This window comes from Carettochelys insculpta, chromosome 7 (genome assembly GCF_033958435.1).
Source record: "Carettochelys insculpta isolate YL-2023 chromosome 7, ASM3395843v1, whole genome shotgun sequence".
NCBI classification, from domain to species: domain Eukaryota; kingdom Metazoa; phylum Chordata; order Testudines; family Carettochelyidae; genus Carettochelys; species Carettochelys insculpta.
Genome location: NC_134143.1, coordinates 29,570,580 through 29,589,804, shown reverse-complemented (window position 1 = coordinate 29,589,804; position 19,225 = coordinate 29,570,580). Strand labels below are relative to the sequence as shown.

The following is a 19,225-nucleotide window of genomic DNA, read 5'->3' as shown; positions in this document are numbered from 1 at the left end:
TACAGTGACTGTGCCCATCAGATGCTGGCATTGCCTCTCAGCAAGACTCACATTTCTTGAATCCTGAAGAAGACATTGTTGGTGAGTCTTTTAGTTGTTAATGGGGTACTTAGGATGTTCTCTGTGCTGTATTCCCCCTCTCGGATAGCCTGCCGCAGCAGGAAGGCTAATGGCCCTAGGCTCCTGGCGTCCGGTGCTCCGCTTGTTACTAGGACCGGACTGAATTCCATCCCGCTTGTTGTTTCTTGTTTTTTTTTTTTTTTTTTTTGAAAATAACAACTGGCTAACTTGAAAACTTTAAAGAAAACAGCTAAAACCATTGAATACACTAACTTGGCCGTAGCCTAGTCGGATTCCGTCTGCAGCCGACGGCGGTTAAGAGGAACTGGTGGGACCGGATCACGCACGTGGCCAGGAGCGCGCAAGGGAGCGGCGCACACTGGCGCATGCGCGGTCCGGCAGAAACTGCTTGGAAGATCCGATCTGCGGCACCGGGCAAGCCCGACACCTAATGTGGAGCACCCACGGGGACACTCGAAGAAGAAGAACAGAATGCCATTGATGATAAGGGTGTAAGACAACACTGAAGCTGCCTTAAGAAAGGCAAAGTGCAAGAAAAGCAGTGGCAGAAGAGTGAAATCAAGCAGCAAAATTAACAGATTTTGTACAGCCTATCAGAGGCTAAAATGAGGTCTCTTAAGCTTGCTAGAATTTGTTTCCCATCCAAATATCCCCTTTAGTTTAAGATAAACTTGCTGGAGAAGGAGCCAGGATAAGAAAAGGTAAAATTACTGAGAATTTTCCAAATTTTGATCAAGCAAGAAGATGGGAAGAGGAAAAGAGAAGTGGAGAGTGGGTCTTCTATAAGGAGTTAGGATTGAAAGAAGTCCTTATTGGAGGCAAACGTGCTGTGTCAGTAAAGAACCACTTGTGGTTTCTGAGCTAGGTGAAAGCAATTTACTGCCCTCTTACCTGAACTCTGAGAAGAGCGTGGAGACTTAAGATCTGGAACCATACAGGACTGGGGACTAGAGCAGTTGGAAGAGTGCATGCAGGAGGGGATTGGAGTAGAACAATTCTGGGCATTTTCTTTTCCTCTGAATAGCCCTTCCTTGTTCTTGGAAGCCATTCTGAGCAGTAGACATATTGGCCGTGTCTATACGAGCCCCAAACTTCGAAATGGCCATGCAAATGGCCATTTCGAAGTTGACTAATGAAGCGCTGAAATGCATATTCAGCGCTTTATTAGCATGCGGGTGGCCACGGCACTTTGAAATTGCCGCTCCTCGCCGCCGCACACCTCATCCTGACGGGGCTCCTTTTTGAAAGGACCCCACCTACTTTGAAGTCCCCTTATTTCCATCAGCTCATAGGAATAAGGGGACTTCAAAGTAGGCGGGGTCCTTTCAAAAAGGAGCCCTGTTGGGACAAGACGCGTGGCGGCAAGCCGCGTCAATTTCGAAGTGCCGAGGCCGCCCGCATGCTAATAAAGCACTGAATATGCATTTCAGCGCTTCATTAGTAAACTTTGAAATGGCCATTTCGAAGTTTGGGGCTCGTGTAGACGTAGCCATTAAATTGCAAAAGAAAAAGTGCATGCATGCACACACTCCTCCCTCCCCACTGCCAGTCTGGGACTATTTAAGATGATTTGGCTTTTAAGTGACTGCAAACAGTCTTACTCTATTACTGCAAATAGGAGGAACTGCAGGTGCATGGGAGTGCGAAGTGAGCCAGAAACACACTCTTGGCTCTGACGTAGACATAGCCTATTTCGGCAGAGCCTGGAGGCTACACAGCTGGGAGAAACTGCAACACAAGCAGCCCTGTGCCCCACAGCTAGGAGCTATGTAGCTGCCCCCCTACTTACCACAGCTGCCCACTCCCCCAGCCAGGGGAATTCCAGGGGTCTCCACACACTCCCTCCCCAATTTACCACAAAATTTTATTTACATGAAGGTTGACCAGGATGCAACTTCCATATAAATTGAGGGATTTCTGTAACCTTCTGAGTTGAAGTCACCTCAAAAAGGCCTCTGTTCAGGTCCCTTCTGAACTACCGTTCTGTTTTTCAATTTACACTTTATCCTAAACCTACTGTTTACAGAACCTTATTCCTTTCATACCATTACATCAGAGAGTTGAATGTTTATGGTCTGCAGTTTTAGTTTCTCATTTAAAAAAGCAATTGTTTTTAATTATGTGGGAGAACCATCTGTGTAGTGGATTCTAACTAGACAGGCACACACACACCTCTTAGGCTAGGACTTCATTTGTGTAAATGAGTTCTTCTCTCTGCCTAGATCTTCCTGGCCAGCTAAACACCTCAGAAATCCCTCTGCTCCTTGAAGGGGAAGGGATAAACAGTGGGGTTGGGGATAGGATCTGAACAATACAGTATTCCTCTGCATTAGGAAAAGCAGTAGGAACTAATTTTAACTAAAGCTGGAACATATCACAACATAGAAGGCTACAGAGATATCAGAATAACTTCAAAAAAGCCCCAGAAAGTGTGAAGTTGAAGGGCCCATTTGATTCTCCCTACTTTGTTTATTTTTTTTCCTTGAAAAAAACCTTTATAATTTTCACCTTTCCTTGAAGGTCATGTGCTGTTTATCAAATTTTTATTCAAAATGAACAAAAATCCTTCTTGGAATATTTAAAGAATATTAAAGTTAAAAACAGCTGAAGAGTTGTTTACCTGCACTGTCCTTTTATATTTATACAAGAGGGTATTAACTCAATTTATTTGTATCACTTTTACTTTGCTCAACTACCTCGTCAATGAAGCTAGATAATGAAATTTAGAAATATGGCATTTGGATTGCAAGTACTGCATAAAAATCTTGAAATACACACAATTTGAAATAAGTTTTTTTGACTAATGAAATGTCTAGCACACATTTAATACATACACAAAAAAAGCTGATAACTTTACTTGAAGTAATTGGGGATATTTCTGTAATAATGTCTGAGTATGTTGTGTGTGTGGTTTTTTTGTTTTTTGTTTTTTAATTTACCTGATTAAAAATGTCTCCTCGAACAGCTTCACAGTCAACTCTGTATTTACATATCAGGCAGGAAGCTGTTGCAAAGGAACCTGAAAAACAGTGAAGGAGATGTTTAACTATACAACAGTGACAGTTTGACAAGATTATTACATGGTCTCAGATTTACATGACAGAGCTATGCTAGCATAGCTCATTAATGTCACACACAAAGTAATTTAATTGAAATGGGAGATGTTTTTCTATATAATACTTTGAGACACACCCCCAACTTGAGGTATTGGCCTATGCCTCTCTTTGAATAAATACCAAGAGCAGTTGAGGTTTGGTCATGACATGTCAGGTGAGTATTTCCAAAGCTTTAGGGAAATACTAATTTCTAGTAGATTAGACTGTAACTTAAAGTTGTAGTAACAGTATTTAAGCAGGGTGGTGTGTTTTTTTTTTTGTTTTTTTTTTTTTTTAAAAAAAAACCCAGAAACCTGAAAATGTCTTCATATAGGTAATAGGAGAATCCCTTCTGATGCAGATTAAGAGGATGTACACAAGTATTAGTTACTGAAAAGTAATCAGGAAATTAGTTTTTATTTTGAATCTCTTCCTAGTCAGAAATACTTGGAATGCAGCAAACAGTCAGTAAAGCTTGCAGAGAGAGACAGACAAGATTAAAATTTTCAGTTTCCCCCACGCCCCACAAATATGTAAATCTTATACACAGAAAGGGCAGGCGGGGAGAGACAGTGGCAGCTTTATAGAGTTCCTGTGGTGGCTGATGCCTTTTCTGTTGGACGCATTGTAGAATGTGGATATCTTCCAGAAAGATCTTACCCGCAGCTGCATATACTTGACTCACTTACCTCAGGAGAATTTGGGGACCTATAAATCTAATAATTAAGGAATGAAGAAAGGGCAGGGGTCGGGGGAGATCCTCAGCTAATATAAACTGGCATTGTACCAATGACTTTGTTGGAGTTACACCAATTTATACCTAATAAAGATGCAAGCCAATGTTTAGCATCACTGATAACTACTCTTCACATATTTCATATGCCATACTTAGTGTTGAAGCTTTTGGCAAGGTAACTCTTACAATTCACAGAAATCAGTTTTTGACTAGGAGTCTTATTGTAGTCACGATATTTGTCATCTTAGTTGTGCCCTAGAAGCTTCCCTTTATGAAGAGAAAATAACAGGAACTGGATTCCATAGGTTGAAATGTAGGAGTTACAAGAGCTTATAATATGGAAAGGCAGCTATACTTCACAGCTGGTTTAGTTAGACATGGTGGTCTAGGCATCTTGCTAGTCAGTAGGTAATCTACCAGATTTTGTGAACCCATGTTTACAAATGCTAGGTTGCAAGATATTTTAAGGCTCAATCTAGACCTTCTTGCAATTAGTCCTGAAGTAAAATGGTTGGTTTTTAATCGTCACTGGTATGAAAACAACTTCCTCCAAGCCCTTCCATAGGTTAGAAGGGTTGAAATCTTGAACAAGTGTAGGAGAACTTATTTCGGTAAGCAAGCATCCTATCTTGTTAAGAAATTAGCCAGGTGCCTAGTGGTTTCTTGGACAGAAGATCCAGTTTTCTTGGAAGATAATATATCTGACACACCACTTCATATCCAATTAACAGTAGTCTTTGCCAGCTGGAGGTGAACAATACTACAGCTGTCTCCATTTTCAGTATCACTCTGTCGGTCAAGGAGGATGCATTTGGAAGGGGAAATGCACCTGTGACCTAGGTGTCTTGGTCCTGGTGATCTTGTTTCCCTCTAATTCCCTTTCTGTATTGACTGGGTGGAATATGATGCACTGTGACCTAGTTCCCTGGATAGCAGCTGGAATATTTCCTCTGGGGTAAGGGTGGTTAAGTATCCTCTTTTCCTATATGGTGTGTTATATTGGCTTTTTGGAAGCAGAAAGGGAGAGAAGCTGAATGTTTAACTACAACACTCTGCATCACATGATAAACTGAAGTACAACTGCAATAACATACCCAAGAGAACTAAAATATTGTTCTTAAACTAAGAATAGAAAGGATGGTAGACTCCTTGCCAAGTGACTCATTAAAAGGAAACATGTCAGGTTCTTACAAACTTGAACTAGGGGAATTAGTGATTTTTGGATATATTCCTGAAGTCTTTTATTAGCAGGCATAGTTCATTCGGTTTACTGAATACTGACAGCTGAAGAGAGCTGCCCTAGCAGAGGTGCTTGCAGTAGTACTGAAGGAGGGAAAGAGCCCAGCTCCCAAGCAGCTGTCCAGATTCTAAGCCACCCCTCTAGCAAAGCAAGTATTTGGGAAAGGGGAACTACCCTAGCTTCTTGATATTTTTTAAATTACAAATAAGCTTGAGTTACCGTAAGAGAGGGTGGAACAAGTACAGGCAAAGGTTTGGCAGGTGGTCTAAAACTATTTAAATGCTTGCCCCTTAAGAAAAAGTGGATGAAGTTGTTGCTGTAACTGGCTACTCCACAACTTAGCTTTAGAAGCATGCTTTGCAGCTAGTATTGAAGTGTTGTGTGCCCCAGGAATGTCTACTGAGCTGGAGGACAGAAGCCCTGGAACATGTTATGGACAAACCTGAATTGCCAATACTGCTGGAAGAAAGGCACAGCACTCTCCCTCAACTGACTAAATGAGGGAGAGACCAGGCTCCAGAAAATGTATGCAACTGACCTCTGACCTCAAGAGTCTGAGCTAGTTTACTCTACTACAAATCCAGTTTATTTTAAAAAGCTAACATGCTGAACTAAAGCAGCAACTAGTGCTTTTAAAAAGGGAGGTTTAAATCTGAGCTTGTGCATTATTACTGATGGAATAACAGAGTACCAGTCAGCACAGGAGATAATACCAAAGCCATGAAAAGCACATCCAGACAAACATGATGTTCCAATCTGACACCCAAAGTGGGCTCAGTCTTCCAACATACACACAGCTTGATAGAATCCCTATAAGCACAAACTCTGAAGAAACACAAAAGCTAAAGTACTACCCTCAACTACTGAAGTAAGTGAGGTAGGAAATACAGTTAAACTTCCATTGGCAGAAATCCTGGTTTAAGGATAAGGCCTGCAGCAGGGTGGCCAAGCTATGGTCTGCAGGCTACAAGCAGGCCCACAAAGCCAGCAGCAGCACCATTTTGAAAGCCAGCTGTTGGGTGCAGGGTCAGCAACCTGCAGCTCCAGCGCTGCATGTGGCTCTTTAAGGCACCATTTGTGGATCTAGATGCTGCTGCTGCTGCTTTCTCCTCCGGTTTCCTGCCCTAGTACACTGAAATAATGGAACTAAATTTTACTGGTTAAACAGCTGGCAGGAGGGATCTGGCAGTTAAACTAATTTAAGTTCCATTATATCAGTGCACGAGGGCAGAGAGCTACTTGTGTTGCAAGTAAGGAAAGGGGAGAAGAGGAGGGCTGGGGGAAGCTATGCAGCCATGTTGAGGAAGCAGCAGTAGCCTGGTGAAGGCACAGTGGGGAAACAGTGGCACTGTGTGGAGCTCCTTTGTGAGGTTGGGGGGGCGGGGGAAGGGCTGTTTGGGGACAGGGAGGAATTAAGAGTGGGGGAGCAGACATGGGTGGTTTGAGGCTATTTTGTTTGTTCGTTCTGAGGGCCATATAGAAAACTGCCATGTAGCTCCCGATGAAGAGAGGTTAGCCACTCCAGCCTAAAGCCTTTACCTGAAGCCATACTATGGAAGCAGTAGCCATAAGCTAAGCAACAAAGGCACATCCTCACATTCCATCTAAATTACACTGAAACAATGTAACACCAGACTGTTAAGAACTATCAAAAGTGAAAGAAATAGATCCCTATTGTTAAAAACAATTGGATAGCAGTCTGTCCAGCAATAAACTGTGCTTAGGAAAGCCTCATTCTTTGTCTTTATGGTCACATTTTTGTATGAGCCATTACTTTGTTTCTGGCTGTTAAATAATTTTACTAGGAGTAAATCCAGTAAGGTAGAGTAGGATTGGTTGGAGGGGGGTGAGCAAATATTTTCTTGTACTCCACTTTTCAGCCTTGCAAGTAGCTGCCATGCCACACCCCCCCCCCCGCACTACAAGAAGGGATATGCATAGGGAGTGCTCAGGAGGGGTGCTAGGACACCCCAGCAGGGTACCCTGCTGCTTGACTTGTGGCCTCTGTGCATTTTGAGTGGGGTTGGGGGGGGTATTCCCTTAGCAACAAGTCAGGCAGGAGAATGCAGAAGGGCTGGTGACCCAGCAGAAGCTGGGGGAATCACACAGTGCTATTCCCCACCCCCCCAGAAGATGTTATGCTCCACCCTCTGTTAGAGAATTTTGTTATGGTAGGTTGGGACTGGTTGAAGTACAATTAAGTGGGACTTAAGCTTTGCTATGCAAACAGCAGTCCCAAAAAAAAAAAAAAAAAAAAGTTATTTGGGAACCAATTCCAGGACACACATGAGATGAGCTACCAGACCTCATTCCACCAAAGACATTGTGCAGAAACTGGAGTCCCCCAGGTAGGCCTGAGCCTGACTATCAAGAAAAATTTGTCTTATCACAAGAGGTGACCATTGTATGTATCATACAGACAGTTTTGATAATTAATAACTAGACCATAAGGTTTTTGCTGTGAGAGGGTCTTTTAACCAGTGAAAGGACCTTCAAGCATATGTTCTGAAACCTAGGAATTGGGTAAGAGCAGGTGCCTTTCATCCGGCACTCTAGGGCTATGGTGTCCAATACAGTCCCTGTTTGCCACATGTGGTGAATGGGGCAGTGCAGCTTTAAGAAGCTACATGTGGGACACTCCTGGGTGCCACACACCACCACATGGCTGCAGCATATGCAGCAGCAACTCCAGCCACAGCTTGAGCTTCAGCTCAGTTGAGTAACTGGGAGGGGGGAGATGCCCTGGGGCAATCTATTCAACTACTTTTGGACACCACTGCTCTAGGAGCTGAGCAAGGGTGGAGGTGCCTAAACTCGACCAGGTGCACACTGAGCTTTCCCCTGCCCTTTTTTTGGTTGATATAATGGAGAACAATCAATAGGTAGAAGAGAAACAAGTTTCCTCTTTCCCAAAATGCAGAAATGGAGTGTGTGTGTAATGGAGAATTTTATGTGGGTGACAAATTTACAACTGCTCCCTCCTTCCATCAAGCAGAAATCCAAAGGGAAGGCACGCCTATGTATCTACTCTCACTGAGTGAGAAGCAGGAGGCCTGGTTAGTGCAGGCAGGTGTAACTTAAACCTTCATGTTGTAGCTTAGATGAATGAAAACTGAAATTAAAACCCACACAGTGCCTCCCTTCCCCTGCCCTTTTTTTGGTTGATGTAATGGAGAACAATCAATAGGTAGAAAAGAAACAAGTTTCCTCTTTCCCAAAATGCAGAACTGGTTATTAGTTTATTCACTTCTACAACCTATGACAGATGCATAAGTGATTAGTGTACCAGACTTTCAAATATTTGATGGCAAATTTTCAAATCTAGAACAGTAAGTGGGAGATTAGTATGAAAGATTTAATCCATTTAAAACTTGCTATACTGTATTTTTCCTGTAAATTAATGTTGACCTTCAAACAGGATCTAAAGGAAGCAAATCTGAAGTTAGCTGGTAAGTAAAGAATTCCATACAGTTTGTCCCAAAAAGTTTGTTCATCCTCTGGTGGTTTAATAGAGGAAGTATCAGTTAAAGTCTACCAGATTTTGTTTAAATTAAAACCTATATGCACTTTTATTCACCAACAATCCAGTGTTCAAATTAAAACTAGTACAGGTTGTAGCTTGAAGTCCTAGATCTTATGTACAAGTTTTTCCGTGTTTTTTCTTTCAGACCTTTGGCTCTTCATTTTTTTAGAGTTATACCTTCCAGTAACTAAGACCATGTACCACACTTCTTGTGCCATTTTAGGAAAACCATATATCATACCATCTACGCTTGGCTTTCAAGTATGTCAATTTTATTGTTCACCATTTTGTTGTTCTTGTTTGCAATGGCTTATGATAGCTTTAGATATATTTTTATACTGGCTTTACCCTACATTTTTCATGCTAGGCTTCCAGTACAACAGAAGGGGATAATTGTATCATCCAGGTCTTCACAAAAGTTACTGTTGTCAAAGAAAATACCAAAATTAGCATTTAAGTCATTTTAATCTAGTATGCAACTACAAACATGAATGCCTAACTGCATCATATGGGATTATATAGCATGGAGTCATTGCAAAGGAGAACTAAGATACCATGGGTGCCTCAACTAAGCATTTCAATAATCAAAATTAAATCCAACTATGTTAAAATCTACACTTTGGATTTTCTACATTTAACACATGGTTTTGGGATAAGTGCAACATCTAATGTAGGAAAAGTGAAATTACTTGCACATGTTCCATGAATGTTATCTAGGAAAAAAAAAAATACAGTAGTTTAAGTTTCACTGACCATGACATTGAATTATCCTTTGGATTCCTGCAACCTGTTCAAGTGTATCTATATTCTGAGTGTAGTTGCGAAGTAACTTTCCTTCTTTGTCCATCAAAGCTATGAACTTATGACAGAGAGAGGGTTGGAACTGCCCAGGATATATTTCCTGCAAAATTGAGAATTATATTAATATGCATGAATTTTGTTCTAGCCTTTTTTGTTCTGAGTCCATAGGATCCATGTGCTTGCAAGAGTTTGAGGAAAAATTAGTGTCAGCTGAGTAGCTGTTATCCCATATCCATGGTTCCAATTCTTTCAAAGCCAACTCTTACTTCAACTGCTGTTTTTAAGTAACCAAAACCACGTACACACTTATCATTCCACTGTTTCTGCTAAAAATCCAGAATACAGTAGACCCAACTTATGCATAGGTTGCATTCCTGGGTAACACCATATATCAAGTGTTGTCTTTCCGGTTAAAAGATTCTAGGAGACAGGTTAGATTAGTGAGTGGGCGATATGAGTGGCACGTTGCATTTGTGGCGCCCCTCCCCCCGAGCAACCTGCAACCCCTGGCCCCCTTAAGTTCCACTTGTCACCTGCACACTCTTTTGTACCCTCTACCCCCATGCACCTCTTCCTCCCTGTACTTCCTACTTTTCCTTTCCAGAGTTTGAAGAGCTGTAGACAGCTGATTCATGGCATTTTGACTCAGAGGGAGATGGAGGAGCAGAAAGTGTAGGGCTCTAGTGTCCTGGTGTACAAGAGGCATAGGAGAGGAAGATGAACAGAGGGTCAACAGGCCGCAGGTGACTGACTGGGGTTCCACACAGCCAACTATTGGGGTGGATGCTTCTTAGGATTTCCCTTCCATTCCTAGCGATTAGGTACTGAAAACCATACAGGAGGTCTACATATATGCGCCACCCCCCGCCTTTTTTTTTTTTTTTTTTTTTTTTTTTTTTAAAAACAGAATGAAAAAAATTACAGTAAATACACTCAGGTTTGCAAAGGAACGGGGAAAAAAATTAACAGAACCTGTCATGAAATTTGTATTCCAATTTAAGATTTAATTGAAGGTTTTTGCCCACTATTTTCATCCTGCAAGCTGAACTGACTAGAACAGCAGCAGTGAAGGACCAGTCAATTTTTATAATCAAAATTAACGCTACTGTGAAATATTTTAACAAGACAATGTCCACTGGAGCCTCCCTTCTACACACTTGAAGGGAAAAGTACCCCCCTCCCCTCCAAAGTATTTAATGGCAAATACTGACCATGGATTTCAGATTTTTACTACCATTTATTAGTTTAAATGGAAAACCAGAAGTTTAGTACATAAATGAACATTTTAATGATTAACAGTTCTTGTACTCTACCCTTGAGTACAGCCTAACATGCCATAACATTAGAGGCAAACTGGTAAAGCTAGTCATAAAAATTGACACCCATCACAAAGGGCATCTTCTTCTAAATTGCAGCAATGGACACAGATGACCTTAAACAACACTTAAAATGATGATCAGCCTACAGTACCTACTATTAACACTTACCTGGTGCTGTTACCTCACTCTTAACAAGCTTAGAGACCTATCTTATGTTTGAATTAGACACCTAATTTAGGGGAAGGGATCAAGTTGAGATTATTAATGAGAAAACAGGAATAACTGTTTCGATCATATGTAAGGACTGTGGTGTAAGAAAAGACAGAGAAATGGCATAATACAAAAGGAACAAAGACAAGAGAAGGATGGAGATAGAAGGTAGAAAAGCAAATAAGCTAGGAATGAGTGCATATAGGAAAATAGGTTGGATAGAGCACTCTAAGACCAAAAATGTAAGTTGGTGCAAGATTATATAAAAGGAATCAAGAATTTGACAAATATAGGCTACGTCTACACTAGCCCCAAACTTCGAAATGGCCACGCAAATGGCCATTTTGAAGTTTACTAATGAAGTGCTGAAATGCATATTCAGCGCTTCATTAGCATGCGGGCGGCCGCGGCACTTCAAAATTGACGCGCCTCACCTCCGCGTGGCTCGTCCCAATGGGGCTCCTTTTCGAAAGCACTCCGCCTACTTGGAAGTGCTGCGGCCGCCCGCATGCTAATGAAGTGCTGAATATGCGTTTCAGCGCTTCATTAGTAAACTTCAAAATGGCCATTTGCGTGGCCATTTCGAAGTTTGGGGCTAGTGTAGACACGGCCATAGAAAGCTCATGGATTGGGGAGAAGGAGGGTAACATGAATAAGAGTGGGGCAGGAATGGGGAGAGTTTTGATAACTAAATATTAGGTAGCCTGGACATGAAGAGGAAGTGAGGAAACAGACTATTTGGCAAGACACACTGGGGCAAGGGTTTTAAACAGTGGGGCAGGTAAAGGAGTCTGCCTGATACCGGGTATCCAAAAGATGTGACTGGATCAATATTCTGATGATGAGACTTATGAAAAACAAAAAGCTGCAGAATGATTTGGTTTTCCTCCCCTCCCTCTGAGTTAGTACTAAATAGTGCTCTCATTGAGTAGGCAGCACCACATTCATGATGGTGCTATGTTTTGAAGGTTCTTACCATGTGACCTCTCGAAGAGTAGAATTTCATTTTGTTTCTGAGAGTTAATGCCAGTGTTCCCAGGAAACTTCAAGCTGGATAGAGCTGCACTTTGCTTCTGCACCTGAGTTTCTGGCTACTCCTTCCCCGCCCCATCTCCCTCAAACAAAAAACCAAACCCACACTATTTAGCATCAATTACACTGTTTTTAAAACACACAAGTACTGCATCTCATCTAAGTAGTGAACCCTGTCTACAGTTTGGCCATGGCTACATTACCCCTCCCTTTTGGAAGGGGCATGTAAAGTACACCATTCCAAAATGCAAATGAGGCCCTGGTGAATATTCAGCACCTCATTGGCATAATGGAGGCCACCCAGCCCACCACCAGCGCTCATTTCGAACAAAAATAGTTGTGTAGCCAGGGTTCCTTCAAAAGGGTACTCAGATTTTCAAAAGCACCCTTCATCCCCAAAAAGCTTTTCCAATTGTTGTAATTTGCATGCTCCTCCCAAAAGGGAGGGGTAGTGTAGCCATGGCCTTTGTGTTTTTCAAGACATCTTTGATTGCAAAAGGAGCCACATTTTTAAAGAAGTCTGCCAGTGTATAAAGATTGCTTCCCCTACTGGATTTTATGCTCTATGGCTATGCCCGAGCATACACTCGTAAGTTAAGTTGCCAGGTGTAACAGGCATGTCATATGTCTATGTTCATTAAACTCGTGTGCTGTCCGAGTCCCTCATGCTCGTTCAAGGACACATACTATAGTGCGTGCATGCCATTACTTGATAATGGAACACAAGACCACTTAGCTAACATGACAATTTTCAATACCTTGTTTGAAATAAAAACCCAAATTAGAAAATTGCATTAGCATTCCATACTACAGAAACAGAGCATTAGAGAGGCAGCCAAGTTAATCTGTACCTTCAAACACAAGTCTTGTGGCACCTTGAAAATTAACAGTTTTTTGGAGCCTAAGCTGTCATGGGCCAAGGCCCACTTTGTCAGATGCATGGGGGGACAGGGGTGTTCAGAGGAGGATTTAAAGGAGGGAGTCTCAGTCAAGGGGAGTTCCAGAGTTCACAAGGTCTACTCAGTCAGGGTGGATGTGGCTCATTATCAGCAGTTAATATGGAGTTGTGAAAAGTATAAGATCAATATTTATTTTATAAAATATTCCTACTGAAGCAAATGTGGCATTACCTTGGATGAGACAATTCTGAGAATAGTGAAATTCATTAACTTCTTAAGATGAGCCTTTTAATTAATGAGGAATGGTCTTACTTTCACTGTATTTATGACTAAGGCCATTCCTGATAACTTTTCCTTCAAGTTACTGAATTAAGACAAAACTCTTTAGAGACCAAACTTGTGTTTCACTGATGCATGTCTCTACAGTCCAAAAAACAAACAGAACCAACTGGAACATAGTACCTTTGCAAATTTAAAAAATGGTCTTGGATCCTTTCTGAAGTATTCTATGTCAAACATTGCTTGAGGATCTGGAAGGTCAGGGAAATCTACTGCAAGGCGTGCATATATTCCATCTCTTGATCGAAAGTCAGGTATTCCACAAGAAACAGACACCTGAAATACAGGTTTACAATTTGGATTGATTTCAATCATATCTGGATACAACTACTTGCTAACATACCATAGAGAACTAAATGTGTGCTCTACCAGCTTTTTACTATCAAAAAAGGCAGTAAAAATTGTTTAATAAATGTTTATTGCAGTACCTTAAGACGATGCAAAAACATTAAGAAACCTAATTCAGTGAAGTTAGTTATCTCCCAGCTTTAAACAAGACTTGTTTTTATACGTATTACAGTAGCAGATCAACCTATTAACATTAGGCAACTTAATCTGATGCTCAAAATTTTAAACAATGTAATGTATCATGATTCCTCTACTGTAAACAAATTTCAATTTGAGGACTGACCGCAATTATAGAATTAAAGAAACTGGGCAGTACTAGGGCCCTTTCTCCTATGGGCACAAGAGTTTGCCTTAACTTGGTTCTTATTTCTGATCACATTACATTTTAAAAGTAAGACAATCACATCTTTGTGAGCTAGTCTTGTCACAAAATAGGAAGCAAGCAAGAACTATTCCTTAACTTCTGCACCATGACAGGGCTAGTGTGCAGAAAGTCCTATATAGTAACTGCCTGTAGCAATATGTAGCCTTTGATTACTTATTTCTCCCTGGCCTCGGTCACAGGTGCAAAGTAGAGGGGGAAAAAGCAAGGCTATTTTCAACTGGCAATCAGAGTGGGAGCAGCTGGGGAGGAGGCTGCCCTAAATTGGTTAGGGCCAGCTGACCCACTTACAACTGCCTTTAAAAACCCTTTCCCCAGAGGGGCAGGAAAAGAGTGAGAGGTTACCGAGGAGAGTAGAGGCAAAAAGTTTTAGGAACAGCAGAGGAGGGGAAGGAGTCCCAGCAGCAAGGAGCTGGGCCTACCCATCTAGGTGACCCTGAGACTTGACTGGAGAATGATCACCCAGTGAAGCCAATGGGGGGGGGCTTACTACTGCTGCCACCAGCTGGAAAAAGTGCTAGGAGGTAGTTGTCTGGGGAAGTGCTCCAGGGAGAAGAGCTACAGTATCAGGGGTGAGTGCAGACACTCCCTGCTTGTAGCAGCCAGAACATGGAACAAGCAGATAGGGCCTGGGTTCCCCCAGACCATGATCCCCCACATCTCAAGAAGACCAACGGCGTCATTGCCATGGGGCTAGGGGACTGAACAAAGGCACGGAGCCCAAGAATGAGACTAACCATTCTATACACTTTAAGAATTACATAGTGCTTGTCTACACTTGCCCCCAACGGCAAAAAGGGCATGTTAATCAGGGCAAGAGGAGATCACTAATGAAGTGCTGTGGTTAATATTTTGGGGAGTAAAGGTACTTCAAAGTGTCCACAGCTACATGCATATTGGCACTTCAAAGTTTGACACTCTGAATTTCCTGTGGGGGAGATTAGCCTAATGAAGTGCTGCATATTCATCACAGCATTTCATTAGTAATCTCCCATTGCCCTGCTTAACATGCCCCCAACTTTGAAAGGGGCAAGCGTAGAGCCAGCCACAAACTCAGTCCAATTCTCATCTAAGTTAACAGTTTTTGCATCCAGTGAAAACTGTAGCAAGATCAAAGTAATTAACAGAAAAATCCTGAGCACCTGTTTCAACAAGGGTGGACAGAAAGTTAGTGCTATGGAACAGGTAATTATGGATTAAAAAAAATGTATTGCTGTTAGGTGTTACACAGGTTAGGACACAGTTGTCTGATTATGCATAATATCAAGTTATTTCTACAGTGTAAAAATTCTGTAAAATTAAGTTTACTAAATTTAGGCCCTGAGCCTGCAATTAAGTGTCCAAGTATGCTGCTGCCACCCTCATTCAGAGCCCCTCTGACTTCAGTGTGGCTCTGCTTGAATGCAGCACTCTGCCAACATGCTGTAAGTTGTTGGATCAGGGCGTAAGTAATTATCCATTATTTTTCACACTTACGTATTTTAGAGACATACATACCCCAGCTCCAGTCAAGACAATTATTTTTTTGCACTCTTGTAAAAGTTTGACAGCATCATCAATAGTATTAATATCTTTTCGTTTTTTCCTTTTTGGTGGTTCCGAAAGAATATTTATAACAATTTGCCACAGAGTCATATCATCCAGTTCAGGTGGAGGGATTGTTTCCGGTAGCAAGTCTTTCAGAATTGTCCGTGGGTCTGTGCCTATCATGAGATGTTGTTGAACAAAAGTGTAGGGACCTGTTATAGGAAAAAAAAATTTTGGAAATCTTAATTGTGAATCAAGGAAAATTCTTTACAATATTTTCTTACTAAAACCAAATCAAGACACTTCATCAATAGTCCTCTTCTGTATAAGCAGACTGTCAGATTGATGTAGTGGTGCTGTTTGTTCACTAATGAAAACAAAATTTCATCATCACTAGAAAAAAAAACTAGAGATTTGCCAGAGCAGGGCTGCTGTTGACCTAAGGTTTGTCATACTGGACTACTGCACAAACAAAAAAAAACCCAAACAAACTCCACAACCATATTAGAACACTAATTCCCAAAGTATGTTTCCTTTTAAAGGCATCTCATTCTGAATAATGCTCCCAAGGCTCTGAACCATTTTGTCATGTATTTCATGACATTTGATATAGGTGCAATGTTTGAGAGATACCACATAAAATATTTTGAAGTTTTCTATAGTCGCAGTTAAGGAATTTCTTCTCACCTTTTAACCATCCATACTTGATACAGTATACCAACTGGAACTTACACTTCCAGAAAACCAATACAATAAAACCCCTGAAATGTGCAACTCGGAGTTGCACTTAACTCCTTAATGCAAGTTAAACTTAAAGCTGGTCTGTGGCTGTCTCTCCCCCAGGTCTCGCTAGATGGGGGAACTCAGGCAGGCAGCTGCAGAAGTGAGGCTTCTCCCCAGCTTCCCTCAACTGGGAGAAGACACTCCACCAGTGCTGTCTGCCCAGTGCAGCTTCTCCCAGCTGGGGAGAAAGACAGCTGTGCAGCTGCAGCTTCTCCCAGCTGGAGGAAGCCAGGGAGAAGCTATGCCTGGCTCCCTGACACTGGCAGAAGCCAGGAAACTGACCAGCAATGAGCTGGTCAGTTTCCCCACTCCTGCCAGGGGAGGGGACCCAGGCTGCCCCCTGCTCCTGGACTTGCCCCCTCACTGTGGGAGCCAGGAAACTGACCAGCACTGACTAGTTTCGCAGCTCCCTGAAGTGGAGGCAGAAAACTGAGCAGAGTGGGAACACAATCCCCATGTAAGTCGGGAAGGCAGGGTGTCTACTGTAGTATCAAAATAGCATTGTGGACTCTCACAACAGGAAAAGAATAATCAATGTTAAAGACCCAACATTAAACAAGTAAAAGTCTTTGAAGTGATACATTATATAAAACTTCTACCTATACGTGGTCTTGGAGTCCAGTCACTAGAGCTTGCATGTGAGGCTCCGTCATCTTCATCGCTATCACAAGAATGGAAACCATTGGCTACTATTTCATCACTAAAAAGTATATTATCTGCAAAATAGCATAAATATTGTAGTTCAAGTCAAATACCTTAACTTTAAAGCAGAATTATAAAAGGCTAAAATATTATTACACTTAGAGAACCTGCAAAGGAATTTTTTTTTTTTTTTTAAAAAGTTCTGACCTTTTATGAATAAGCTAAAAATGTTGTTCATTTAAAAAGTGTGGTGGTGAAGTTCCCACTCACTTTTTAAAAAAAACAAAACAAAACCAAGTTTCATCTTCCTTTGTTTTACTGGCCATTTCAAAAGGACCTATTTTGTTAAACTTCAGACCTCCATGGGGTGGATGTATAGATTTTTTTTTTTTTTTTTTTTAAAAATAAAAGCATGGTTAAATAAGTTAATTTTCAACCCTAAAAGAAAAAGCATAAACCACAGCAAGTGCTTCTTTCTGTAGAAAGGTAGTAAAAACCCTACCTCCATCTCCCTTTACAGGTTACCTCCAAAGCCCTATTGCGATTAGAAACAAGGAATAGAACAGAAAGGGAATTTCTAATTGTAACTTGAAACAGATTTCAAAGACTATGACAAAAATAGCATTCAGCCTACCACCACATGGTGTCTTATGCGTTTTGGACACTTTTCACTCAACTTGCATGTTTGAGGTACAAATCCCAGTTTTTTCTTCCCCCTCAATTTCCATGAGATTTCACATAAGTAAAGAAAGCGTTTAAAGATCAGGGCCTATATCCTTAACTTTGATAGCAATCACCCATATTTCTCATTTTGAGCCAGTTTTTAAGTAGAAAAAAACTTTAAAAAACAAGAATTATGCCACCCTCCCCCCAGTCAAGAGATTCTTCAAAGAACAGGTTTCCAGGAAAGTTAGTTTACCTCTTAGCCGACAAGACACATACACAATGGATCACATTTTATATTGATTCCCCCTGCCCCAAAAAACAAAACCAAATGCAAAAGGGAAAAAATAAAGAAAAAATTGGATTTAAAAAAAAAAAAAAATCTCACTTTTATAACTAAGGATGGTTCTATTAACTTTTCTATTAAAACCTGAAGTCTCCTTTCTGAACTTCAGGAAATAAAGCTAAAACTGACAGTAAACTAAGAACTGGGAATAATGGAAAGCAAAAATAACACAATACATGAGAACCTATCAAAGCATAAAAAATTAGTGATTTACACAGTTTCACAGTTGAAGAAAGAGTGTAATCTCTGTTTTTTGCACAGGTCCCAGAAATAATTTTCCATGGTTTCTATATAGGGAATGTGACCCTTTCACAGAACACTACCTATCAGTGGCCAAATACACTGGTTTTGTACATCTGGAAGCCGAAGTAGATGTACATGGACAGAGCAGAAAACAGGTTTCTGTAATAATACACATGCTCAGCACGCACACCCATTTAACCATCTAATTCTGAACACTACTCCCAGAGCATTTGGCAAGCACATATGTACAAAGAGGTGAAATCAAGAACTTAACACCCTGTCCTTACTAAAGTACAGCTGCAAAGGGATGAAGTCCTAAACACGGCTGACTAATCTATACAGTAAACCCTCAAAACATACGCTGGATGCCTCTGCAGCCCCTGACAGGAGCAGGAAATAGTTACTCTTGACTGCTGCCCCTGACAAGCACTTTCCAGATCCCCAGAAGGGGAGCTAGGAGCCAGACAACTGAGGGCAGCTATTCTGCAAGTTTCCCCAACTCTGCCTGGTTCCCAGCCCCGGAAAACTGACCCGTCATGTGCTGGTCAGTTTCCAGGTCTGTCAAGCAGCTAGGAGATGGGAACCAGGTTGCTGTTTTCTGCTCCCTGTTTTCCATCCTCCCGACTTGAGCGAAAATTCGGGCTGTGTGGGCTGTTGTACCTCCAAACACGGAGCGAGTGGTGAGGGCTCAGCTTCCCACCCTCTACAGCAGGTGATTCTGTGGCGGGTTGAGAAATTCAGTTGCTCTCACCATGCCCAGGCTGCGAGTATCTTAGAGCTAGGAGAGGTTAGAAGCCAACTGCGCCTCTCCCGGGGCTGGCGGAAAGAGCACGCAGCGCTCCCGAGGCCCGCGTGGGCGTGGCAGGTTGCTGGCGCTCCCCGGTGTGCACGCGCGGTGGGGGTATCGGGGACTAGTGTCACAGAAAAGGTGAGACACTGAGTAGCGCAGCCACCTCCTCGCGAGCTGTCCGTGCCGGGGTCGGTCAGTTTGGACGCGCACGGTCCCCACCGCGGGG

General features: G+C 41.8%; 1 protein-coding gene across 4 annotated transcripts in view; it reads right to left on the bottom strand.

Annotated features, from left to right (window-relative positions):
* Positions 1–19,225, bottom strand: part of SIRT1 (sirtuin 1) — a 40,388-nt gene that overhangs the window by 20,640 nt on the left and 523 nt on the right. Inside the window, exons 1-6 of one of the 4 annotated variants that reach the window (XM_075000196.1) lie at positions 18,961–19,099; positions 16,915–17,031; positions 15,503–15,744; positions 13,399–13,551; positions 9,429–9,576; positions 3,021–3,100 (exon numbers count right to left, since the gene is read on the bottom strand). In XM_075000196.1, the coding sequence (XP_074856297.1) occupies positions 3,021–3,100; positions 9,429–9,576; positions 13,399–13,551; positions 15,503–15,715 (594 nt within the window). In that variant the 5' untranslated portion in view covers positions 15,716–15,744; positions 16,915–17,031; positions 18,961–19,099. Of the gene's footprint in view, positions 1–3,020; positions 3,101–9,428; positions 9,577–13,398; positions 13,552–15,502; positions 15,745–16,914; positions 17,032–18,869; positions 19,100–19,225 lie in introns of those variants that run through there. The other 3 variants (XM_075000195.1, XM_075000193.1, XM_075000194.1) reach the window with 3 other exon arrangements.